The sequence below is a fragment of the Oryctolagus cuniculus genome, chromosome 5, assembly GCF_051225735.1.
Source record: "Oryctolagus cuniculus isolate XC-2025 breed Fujian yellow rabbit chromosome 5, ASM5122573v1, whole genome shotgun sequence".
Lineage (NCBI taxonomy): Eukaryota > Metazoa > Chordata > Mammalia > Lagomorpha > Leporidae > Oryctolagus > Oryctolagus cuniculus.
Window position 1 is genome coordinate 153,044,018 of NC_142871.1, and position 12,044 is coordinate 153,056,061.

Sequence of the window (12,044 nt, forward strand, 5' to 3'; positions counted from 1 at the left end):
TAGGTGAGTGTGTTGGGGGTGTGGTGGGGGTGCAACCCATGCAATTGTATGTGTTGGGAAGATTGAGTCCTGTGTCTTTGCCAGCTTATTATTGAAATACCTTTTTGCATAGTGAGTTGAAAAAATTTCATTTGTGCTGGTGAATCTTGAAAGGTACTTAATATATACTAGACTGGTGAAGAAATGGTTGGTTTCTACTTAGCAGAAAGAGCAGTCAGCTTCAGGAAAAGTATCTTCGGTTATTGCATTTGACTTAGAGGATGGAGGAGATGATGGGAACGAAGCCTTTGGTGCCTTGGTGCTGCTCAGATGGGGAGCCTGTCGCTAGGTGAATAGACCAGTCAGTGTAAGGAGCCGGTGGGGAGGCGAGGGCATGGGCTTGGAATGAAGCAGGGGCTGAGAGCTGCCTGTAGAATCTGCAACTGAAAAAAGTCGCTGAGATTTTAGGGCGTTGCACGTAGAGTAACGGAGAACCAGCTTTTTGTTAAGGTAACTTTAAAAGCAGCTGTATCAGAGAAATTCCGCACTCAGAAACTTTTCCCTGTTTGCACCCTTTGTTCAAAGATGCCTTTAAAAAAAAAAAAAAAAAAAACTCAACTAGTTATAATTATTTGGTGTTTTCTTCTGAGAACACAATTGTCATAGCTCATAGGGATTTGATGTACAACTCCATAATAACTGTAACATACTACTTACTCTCTCTGAAAGGGAAGTTAATGAGGGAGAAAACGTGGGTTTCTGTTTCGGTGTTGGAGTCTCTGTCTTCCTGTGCATGTAGTACCGAGTCTTGTGTGTCGGTTGTATTTTACTTCCCTGTGGCATATTGAATCCATTCTGGGCAGTGTTCTGCCAGACCATTTGCTACCCAAGAGCACTTGTGCCCTCCATGGAGGATAAGATATGTAAGAAGGATGCCTTGTTATATTTTGAAAAAAAAAAAGCTTTGTTGCTTATTACTGACTTAAAATGAAACATTCTTTGAAAAATGGTTAAACAACACCACTTTGTTTTTTTAAGATTTATTTATTTAAAAGAATTACAGAAAAAGAGGGACAGAGACTTCATCTGCTGGTTCACTCCCCAAGTGACGGCAATGGCTAGTGCTGGGCCAGGCTGAAGCCAGGAGCTTCATCCAGATCTCCCACATGGGTGGCAGGGCCCCAAGCACTTGGGCCATCTTCCTCTGATTTTCCCAGGCCGTTAGCAGGGAGCTGGATCGGAAGTGGAGCAGCCGGGTCTCAAACCAGCACCCATATGGGATGCTGCTTTTTCATAGGTGGCAACTTTACATGCTACGCCACAACGCCAGCCCCTCATAGCTTTCAAATATATTCATAAATTGCTATCCAGGAGTATAGATAGGTGTTCATTTTACTACACTAAGTATATCAACCTTTTAATATTTTTAATGAAACAGGCTAAAAATGTGTCATTTTGTCTTTTGAATGTCTTTCCTAACCCATTTATGTTTCATCTTTTGTAAATTACCTATTTCCCTTGACTAATTTTTTAGTTTTTTTGTGAGAGCTGCTTTCATACTAAAAAATTGCGGATGATTCAATCAGGATGAAACCTTGTAGCAGGACTTCTGTCAAGCAGCTTCAGATTGTCAGTTATTATTTCAACTGGTGGAAGCCACAAGGAGCCTTTTTATCTTTGATGTCTGTTTCCATCTCATTGCATGAATAGGTTGAAATTGACCCTTACCAGTCTAGGAGGCAGATATCTGAAGTAAAAGGCATTTGCATTTTTAAAGTCCTGAGATACTGTGACTATATTTAGGATGAGAATTGTTTTTCTGTAGCAGGCATTCCCTCCATTTTTGGGATATTTTTTCTGATCCCTTGTTAAATGTGACCAGTGTTCTCTGTTTGTCCTCACTTGCTTATTTGCAAATATATAACATACTTTGCTCTCATTCTCACTATCTCCCTGCTCCCAGGCCCCCAAATGGCCTATTATTTCTATATCCTACTCATTTGTTTTTTCTTCTGAGTTCTAAATTCCTTTCCCTTTGGGGATGTCTGACATGAATCATAGTAAATCCTCAACCAAAATTTCTTCATGAAATGTCACTTTTTAATGTTCCCTTAATTGGATGCCTGTTTGGTTTTGGATACTTTCAGTATACTATAAGCAGTTTATGTCCACTCTGTTTCCTTCCAGTTTACTTGGTGGACAGTATTTTACTGTTTAAGAACAATTTCTCATCTTTTACTTTTCTGCTTTCCAGTGGATGGATTCTCTAAAAATGATCAGGGAAAATATATTCTTCATATAGTCATTATTCATTTTTTTATTGAACTGTTGAGATCATTATTTGTTTCAATACTAGTATCAAATTTTCTTAGTAGAAAAATGTCCTTTGCCTGCTCTCCAAATTTTCTTTCTCTCTTTTTTTAAAGATATATTTATCAATTTATTTGAGAGGCAGAATTGCAGACAGACAGAGGGAGAGAAAAAGAGTGGTCTTCCATCTACTGGTTCACTCTCCAAAAGACCGCAATGGCTGGAGCTGGGCCAATCCAAAGCCAGGAGCCAGGAGCTTCTTCCAGATCTCCTACACAGGTGCAGGGTCCCAAGCACTTGGTCCATCTTCTGCTGCTTTCCCGGGCCATTTGCAGGGAGCTGAATCAGAAGTGGAGCAGCCTGAACTACTGACATTACTACCAATGCCTATATAGACTGCTGGCACCACAAGCAGACTCAACCTACTACTAAGCCACAGCGCTGGCCCAATATTTTGCAGATTTTCTAAATTCAGCATGTTACACTAACAAAAGCTAAAGTGATTGGACTATTTTGTATGACCCTAATAGTAAGTTTTTATTGTAGAGAATGGGGGACGGAAGTAAGCCAGCAGGCCTGTGGTTGCTCCTGCCTAATAATTGCTCTGGACTCACAGAGTTTCCTTGTGCAAGATTGTGTTGGTTTTGTGATAATTGAGTGTTCCTTCTCGTTTTAATATTTACTGTCCTGTGTTAGAGAGGTGATGGACCTTCTGAGTATCGGATGAGAGTAAGCTCACACAGCTCTTTGAACCATGCTTTAAAAGATGGTTTCAGAAAGCAAAAGATACCCCCTGATGAGCCAGGCTTCTTAGCCAGCTTCCTGGAGGGGAAGATTAAATTTGGAGAAATTCCTCCTTTAAAAGCAGTGTTCTTCCCTAGAGTGGCCTGCTTTAGGCATTTTTAAATGACAACTCTCCCTCTGTTTTTCCCCTTTGGATCCTAGCATTTATTCCCGGAGTAACAGTAGATGAAGAAGTGGGATTTGAATGTTTTCACATAAGGAAACATTCATCTTTCCCTCCTGGACTTAGATTTCAGGGCGTTTGTTTTGGCCTGGGAAATTCTTAATTGAAATACTTCCTGGTAAATTTCGGATGTACTTAGCATGTGAGGCCTGAGGGACTTAGGAGGCATTTTGGTCAACATTAAGTTCATTTGTCCAAAAGAGTTCTCTGAGCTTTGGTTTTTTCTACACTTCATATTTGGTGCCCTGTGTGGTGCTAGTTGTGATGAATTACAGCAACCCATTGGCTCATTTCAAGAAAGTGCAGGTGCAGCTGCCAGGTTAAAGGTGTTAATGCAGTTTAGTTTACAAATGTTACACAGGTTTCTCGCGCGCTGTTGGTTATTTTTACAGTTAATAAACGCGCACCCTTGTAATTGTCCTTAGAGAGGCACATGCCACATGCCGTGCGATTATCACACTGGAAATACAGGGCCTGTTCATCGTAAGTTGGCTGCAGGGAGTGACACAGAGATGGTCAAGCTGAACGATGTGTCTGAGCAGCTAAATAGGGGCAGAGTAATAAAGGTCAAGGTTAGCCTAATTCAGATTTCCGGAAGGAAAGAGCAGACACAGAGAAGAGATGGTAGCGGGAAATTTGAGGGGTTGATGAAAGATCAGAACCTTCCGATTTGGGAGACCCTGTGGAACCCAGGCTGGAGAGAGAAGGCAGACCCACATCCAGGATCCTGATCAGTGGCACGCAGTGGATGCTGAAGACAAAGAGGAGACCTGGAAGGGAGTTGAGGAGGCTTATGAGAGGCAGAGAGATAGAGAGCGCTCAGCTGCTTGTTCACTGCCCGGTTAACTGCAGCAGCCCTGGGCTGGGTAGAGGGCAGCAGCCAGCGGCAGGGACCCAGCTGCCTGAGCCACCACCACTGCCTCCCAGAGTGTGTGTTCTCAGGAAACTGGAAGTAGGAGGCAGAGTCGGGATTGAACCTGAGTGCTCAGATATAAGACATAGACATCTGTCAAATAAATAAATAAACTCTTAAAAAAGAAAAAAGCATAATGAGCCAGTGTGGGTAAATAGGAGCATTGCCCACGTGAGATGACATTACTGTCTAATTAACACGTTAGAGGATTTTCAGAGGCACTGAAGGTATGTGAAGGGCAGGTGTCAGCCCTCAGGGAGGGAGTTGAAGCCGTCTGAGACCCAGAATTGCTCCATATCACACCTGCACTGTCCAGTGTTACCCATCAGCTACATGTGTCATTAACATTTAGTTACACTTCGTACAATTAAAAATTCAGTTCTCAGTTGCTCCAGACACATCTCAAGTGTCAGTAACCACAGGTTGATGGCAGCTCTCTTAATGGACAGCATAAATATTGCCATCAGCTCAGATAATTCTTTAGGACAGAGTGCTTTAGACATGAAGAAAGACATGCATGTTAAAATGTGTAGCATAGGGGTCGGTGTTGTGGCATAGTAGTTGAAGCCACTGCCTATAATACTGGCATCCCATGTGGGCACCGGTTTGAGACCCGACTTCTCTACTTCCTATTCGGCTTCCTGATACTGTGCCTGGGAAAACAGCAGCAGATGGCCCAAGTCCTTAGACCCCTGCAGCTGCTTGGGGTCTGCAGGGGGCTCCTGGCTCCTGACATTGGCCTGGCCCAGCTCTGCCATTGTGACTGTTTGGGGAGTGGGTTAGCAAATGGAAGATATTGTTTCTTCCTCTATCTCTGTAACTCTGACTTTCAAATGGATAAATACATCTTTAAAAAAAATATGTAGTGTACACTGAAGCAAACGTGCTCATCTGGGCTTGAGCTGCGTTCCTGCAGGAGCAGCAGGGAGTCTGGGTTGGTTTTGGTTGTCCCAGTGATGGCATGGGCAGCTGGGTTGGTTTTGGTTGTCCCAGTGATGGCATGGGCAGGTGACCAGTAGTGCAGATAAGCACCTGATTGTGACTGATGAGATTACAGGCAGTGATTTGAAGCCATGGAGAGGATGGATGTTGAAGAACAGGGTCTGTCTGCAGAGAGCCACAGCACTGGAAGGAGATGTGTGTGACAGCTCAGGCTGGGGTGAGACACAGGCAATGGTCAGAAACCCCCCTTCACATGTGTCCCGTGATCCCTTCTCCCAGCCCTGCCACCACAGAGCCCACCTTGACAGCCTTAGGTACCATGGATCAGAGCAGCAGGAGAAAACTGTAGGTCACCATGCAGAGAGGAAACACCATGGCTAGGCTCTTTACCCAAGGACAGCCAGAATAGGCAGCGGAAGTCCTGAGTCCCCAAGCTCACCAATGCCAGGGGCCAACTGAGTGACCTGGAGCAAACTCCTTTCCTCTTTTAAGCCCCAGATTCCTCATCTACAAAAATGAGGCTGTTTACAAATCTCCCTTCCCTTACACAGTTACCACGTGGTGCGAAGGCAGACACAGATGAGGTTGCGGAGTGTAGAGTGCTGTGCTGTGCTGTTGGGCTGGTGGCAGGGGGCTGAAGGACTTGGTGAATTGAGCACCCACGGCAAGCAAAAAGATTGCTTTATTAGGGCCAACGGCATGCAGGCATGGGTTTGTAAAGCAGAAAGAGACCCTAGAGACACAGCTTGGTAGCGAGAGTGCAGGCGTCCACCAAGGCCACTCACCTAGGCCCCGCACTTGCTGCTGCACAGCTGTTTCGGGTCGGGGCGTGTCCTGGAGGCCATGCCTTTCTGCTGGCGGCCCCAGTTCATTGTCACTGAATGAGCACTGTCAACCAGGGGGACATTTCTGAAAGTGTCTGAAATGTTGACGCCCCCCAAGGCCATCCTCATGGGGACTTCTTCATTGCCTGGAGCAGAGTGTGTGTATCCTGGTGCCTAAGAGGAGAGGAGTTGTCTCCAACGGACTCCCCAGTATCTTTTGCAGATGATCCGGGTAAGAGTGTTCTTGGAAGAATGCACAAATCCAGTGATTTTTCAACTAGAGCTATAGTACGCTGTTGAGAATAGGAGTGGCTTCTGGAACTTTCTCAAGAGGCTCTCTCCCCGCTCTCCTGCCCTGGCTTCCATGAGCTCCTACCCTGTTGCTCATCCTGCATTGAAAGGAGAGGGATTTGATTAGGGTGGAGTTGTGCTCTGCAGGTGAAAGCGTGAGCAGACAGACCCCAGGCATCGTCCATCCTTCCTCATGCTGGGACAGCAGAGAGAGCCACGCCTGGCTTTCCAATACTGGGTTCTTCTCCCTAAGAACAGAATCTAGGAAATGAGATCAACAGTACCTGTGACATCCCCAGCTTTTATTACGTGCTCACTACTCTCCCGAGCACTCTTAGTATGTAAGTTCATTTGCTCCTCAGTAATCCCATGAGATGAGAAGTTCTAATTGCCATTTTATAGGAAGGGGAGTGAAATGGAGAGCTCTGTGGCTTGCCCAGTGTCCCTCGGCTAGGTTTCAGATTCAGGTTTCAGGCAAACACTGGTGCCCTTTGCACGATTTCGGGAAAATCACGTCCCCTCCCTTCACCTGAGTACTGTGCCGTCCTCACAGGTGTGGGAAGCTTGAAATATGCAGGGCCACTGGCCATGTTCTCCAGTGTGGCAGGGTGCTGCGTGCTCACCGTTGGTCTTGGTGTGTGGAAGGGAAGGTGCTCGGGACGGTTTCTGTTGTTGTCCATGTGTTGTTGTTATGGTAATTACTGTCAGTTTTGCCTCTAGGAAGTAGACTTGTCAGTGGTTTCTGGGATTTTTGCTGCTGCTGTTTTGATAGAGCTTGGAATGGTTCACTGTACTTTGGGGAGGGGGGGTGTCTGATTTGCAAAAATCAGATTTTCTAGGAATATCTGTACATTTATATTCTAATGCCAGGGAGAACAAGCAGGCATGATAAGCTGGTCTAGAAAGGCTTCAGGTTTGCGTGTTTCATCTTCTCGTGCGTGGCTCTGTGTTAAGTGTGGCTCGCACAGCGTAGCACCGCACATGCCAGCGTGCAGCTCGCCTGGTTCTGCCCCGTGTCTGCCGCAGAGGGATGGCCCCAGATCCACTGTCTGGCACTCACAAGTCGGAATCCTTGGCCGCGCTCAGGCACTCCATTGTGACGCTGTCTGCGGGCTGGGGCCATATATAACCACCGTGCAGCTTTATGGCGGCGCCTCCTCTGTGCCGTGTCATCATCTCTTCCCCTCCGCTCGTGCTGCATTGCAGGCTGCGCTGGAATCCATGGTCGACGCTGCCGAGAGCCTTTGTCCCAATGTGATGAAGAAAGCGCACCTCCGACAGGGCCTCATTCACGCCGGCACCGAGAAGATTTCCATCCCACGCACCTTTGTGAAAAATGTCCTCTTGGAGCAGTCTGGGATTGATATCCTTAACAAAATTAGGTAGGTTCCTGCTGGTAACCCGAGGCGCTGCAGTCCCTGTGGCTGCAATGGAGGCGGCCGTGGCGAGCGTTTCTGTTGGCTGCATCCCTCCACAGTGTGTCGAGGCGTGCCTCACAGGCAAAGGCTGTGGATCTGCAGACCTATGCGTGAGTGCGCAGGTTTTAGACATTTCCAGAATAAGATGAACACATATATGCCTGCATTGCTTAAGAGCATAGAGTTAGCTGCTAAGGGTTCTTATTTAAGAGGGGGGATACATATTTGTCATCTCTGATTCTTCTGAAGTTTGTTTTTCACCTTAATAATCACCAGCTGGAAGAGTGAGACCAGCTGGCCTTCTGTTGCCTACTATTGTGAACAAATACACAACCTATAAATAGGCAAAGAGGTCCCGCTGTGTTTTCCTTCTGGGTTTGATTGCTGGGTCTGGGATAGGATGTACGTACTAATGGTGTCTTCAGGGTGTTTACAGAGTTCTCTGCTTGAAAAAGTTTGGGAAATATGGCGAAGTATAAATATTTGGAAGCTGTGATCACTGGCAAACTTTCCTGAGTTTTCATGTGGGGAGTCCCGGCATTACCTGATAGCCTAGTGGCTGTAAATCATGTTTCCAATTGAGAAAGCAGATGACTGAACACCAAGGGCAGCAATATCTTTAATTTCCCATTTTCACCGTTTCTGAACACTGTCAAGGATATTTAAATGTAGCAAAAATAAAAGCTCATTCCCGGAGACTTGGATGCTAATACGTAATGATGTAGTTGAATAGCCATCCATGAGAGAAATGAGTGGCAGAAACAAAGCACATCGCAAATTAAATCCTCACTGTCTGGGTAGCGACGGCTGGTTATAGAACCCGAGTGACTGCCTGGTTGAGATGCAGCTCTTGCTTTTTGGTTTTTGTTTGTTTTAATAAAGCTCCTAGAGCCTCATCAGCTCAATTGTGAGGCAACTGAATGGACCTGAAGAACTTAGATTCAGGGGGTTTATAGGACCCCATGGATTAGTGGTTTTATAAACCTTAGCCCTTACTAGTTGTGCTTACATGTGTCTGTTGCCTGTGGTTTCAGAATTTTTACTAAAAATAAATATGTACTTCTTAAATATTTCAATTATAAAATGTAACTAATGTATAAGATGTAAGTATTAAATAACCTTTAAATATTAAGCATAAAAAGATATTGCCTACTATTCTTTCCTAATTATGAGTTCAACCAGTAATAGATGATGCTCTGATTCCTTGGGTGGAGAACAGGTTCTGTGTCATGTGGTCACTTGCTTTGAATTGGGCAAATTCTGGATCTTGAGCAGCATTGCAGACCTCCTCACATTATGGCGACAGTGTACGTCCATTGACTCCTGATGTGGCTTTTCATAATGAGTTAGTTGTACAGAGTGTGTGGGCGCACACATGCAAGTATACATTCATACATACACACAGGCCAAGCTGGCTAATTTCCTTCTAAAACTTTTGCAAATTGGAAATACAGATCAGTAAGGAAGTATCCAGTAACAAAATGCTAGACCAATCCTGAGCCATCAAAGACAGTTGCATTTTTAACAGTCTTTGTTTTTGGTGCTACAATTTGAAATACGTAAACCATCCCTCCTTACCTTCAGAGAGAGGGAGATAGAGAAACTACGGAACCTAGAAGTTTATGAGAAAGTATAATTCCCTAGTAGGCCTACACACAGCAAAAGGAGCACTTACTAAATTCAGTTCCTAGGGCCTCTGGAAGTTGGGATGGGTCCAATAATCTGTATTTTTATTATGAGACCTGGATGAGTCTTACTGGTGCTCACCTCTGGTGAGAACAGGGTAAGCTATTCGGTATCCCCAATAGCTAGGAATAAGTTGTCTCAAGAGCAGGAATTCTCTGTAGCCCAGGACAATTTTTACTGGAGACATCAAAGAGCGAGTGTTTTCATACTTCGGCTTGATCTTCAGAGAGCTTCCCCAGCAGAGAAATCACAGCGAAGATTACTGGCTTTAGGTTAGAGAGACTTTTCCCTATTATACAAATATACTTTCAACTTTAGTCTTAGGATTAAACAAGTTTATTTCAATAGCCCCTTTCCCTGCTGTGAAAACATAAACATTGTTGTCTTTCAAAAGCAAATGGAGCTTATGAGACAAGGTTGGAATGTGGGTCTGTCTCTCTGACATGTTTACCTAAATGTATTGTGCATTCGCGGACATTTGTACGTGCATGCATTAAGCTGGAGTTATGCAGCCTGAAAACACACTGAAGATGAATTCTCGGGAATACTGAATTGCTAACATGCTAAGATACCAGCCATCCGACAGCAGCCTTTGTGGCTAAGTCTGCTGATGAGTGAAAACTATGAACCACGTTCTGTTGTCTGCGCAACTTCCGAGGTCAGGCAAGAGAAATCAGAACTGAAAATTATAGTGATGCTTGTTCCTAAAAGGTGCACGTGTAGTGACTTTATAACTACTGGAAGTCAGGTGGCAAGCTGAAACAGAAGCAGCATAATATGGAGCCATTGGTTTGGTGAAAAGCTTTTTAAAAGGATCGGGGATAGGCATAGTAAAGTATAACTAAGACCTAACCACAGCACTAGACTTTCTTAATTTACCCCAGGCCAGGTTTGGTTTTATTTATGTGAACTGTTCCTCACCACATGTTCCATAGGGTTCCCATTAATTGGTCTTGTTTCCAGATGTTTTCATTTCCCCCACTAAGTCTCCAGTTTTGAAATTAACAGAAGCAGGTTGAAATCGGTAAAGAAAGTCTATGACTTGTGTGTTTATGGCAGTGTTTAAAGCTTATTTTTGGAAATCCTTAGCTCTGTTCACCCTTTCTTATATTTCATTTTCAAGAACAGAAATAGAATCACAGTTGACTTTATTAGCATGGGTTCAAGGCTGAATGATTTCCCTTCTTCGTGCAAATTAAACGGTGCCTCTGTCCTTTTGATTTTCATGTAGTGAAGTGAAGCTGACTGTGGCCTCCTTCCTGTCTGATCGAATTGTGGACGAAATCCTGGATGCCCTCTCACATTGCCATCATAAACTGGTGAGTGCCGTACACCTGGTGAGCAGGGCCTCCTGTGGCAGCTGTGCCAGGAGGCAGGACGGCCCCCCGCGGGGAGAGGTGGTTTCTTTTCCACGTTTCACTCCTTTGCAGCTTTGTGGGTTAAAAATCCTGCTTACTGGCGAGGGTCGGGATTTCTCCAGGAGGAATGGCCGAGGAAAGCTGAAAAGATCATCTCCAGAAATCTTGGTGTCCATTTATAACGCAGGTCAAAGGATTTGGTAAGGAGAGGATGGTGTTACTGAGGTCTAAAATTAGCGTTTTTGGTTTATTCAATTTATCTGTCACTTTGTCACTTTCTCTTATGACTTTGAGAACAGGCTATTCTTGAAAACTTGGGTGATGGTGATAAGGGTGGAGGAGGAGGAAACAATTGTAGTCCATAAACAGTGCCAGGATAAAATGGGCGCAATCTAATGACCGAGAGCTGCTGACTGCCCACAAGGTGCCTCCGATGGAGCAGGGTTTAAATAAATTTCATTCCTCTAGAGATGGATTCATCACTGAGGTAGGAGACTTCCAGGATCAGTGTATGTGAAAAGCAAATCGGAAGCATGAGCTCTGTGAAACTCTAGGGAGCCCTCAGCAGTATGGAAGGTTTTTATAGCTGATTGTATCTCATGTCTCAGAAATGTTAGCTGGTGCTGCAGAGGTCTCCCAAGCAAGGAACTTGAGGTTCTCAGTGTGGGTGGGAGATGCCTGATTTGATGGCACTGAATTGCAGGGTGACACTAGGGGGAGCCCCACAATGAGAGGAGCAGCAACAGCTTTTAACATGAGCAGACACAATGTGTATTTTGAAAAACTCAATTTGGGAAAAGTATTTCAGACCATCATCTAAAATCTGTAAGGTGAAACAGACATCTTTGGCAGTCCTGCTCCCAGTGGCTAGCGCCTGCGACAAGGTAAGGCCAAAGACGAAAGGAAACACCGAGACACGTCCACAGCAGCTTGACGGAGACACACTAGGCAAGACGCACTATTTTCCCGGTGCTTCCTTGTTACTGTATTGTGTGAATATATTGGTTTGTGCCGAACTGCAGAAGTAAAAGCTGGCTTGTCATCAGGGGGGTTTAAGAAGCATTACCCTCCAGTGTTTGGCATAGTTAAAAGCTGTGTCACTGTTTAGCGCTCCCAATTCAGACTTACTGTTTTCCTAAGTAAGCACAAACAAAATCCACGGAACATCCTCCTAGAAGCCACCTGCTGACCCACGGTTTCAGGAACTGCTGCAAAATGCTCACTTGGTGACCAGTGCTGGATACGGTGCTGACGCGACCCTGCCGTGAGAGAACTACTCAGAAAGTTTGAATTTTTCTGCATTTGTCCTTTGAAGGACCTGCTCAGAAGCATTGTTGTTTTGTTTTTATAATTGAA

The 12,044-nt window shown here is 44.9% G+C and overlaps 1 protein-coding gene across 5 annotated transcripts in view; it reads left to right on the forward strand.

Moving 5' to 3' along the window:
* CARMIL1 (capping protein regulator and myosin 1 linker 1) overlaps window positions 1–12,044 on the forward strand; it is a 317,914-nt gene that overhangs the window by 250,529 nt on the left and 55,341 nt on the right. For all 5 annotated transcript variants that reach the window (XM_017344956.4, XM_089334373.1, XM_089334375.1 and 2 more), the window contains 2 exons: window positions 7,433–7,608; window positions 10,562–10,649. In XM_017344956.4, coding sequence (XP_017200445.2) covers window positions 7,433–7,608; window positions 10,562–10,649 — 264 coding nt within the window. The remainder of the gene's footprint in view (window positions 1–7,432; window positions 7,609–10,561; window positions 10,650–12,044) is intronic.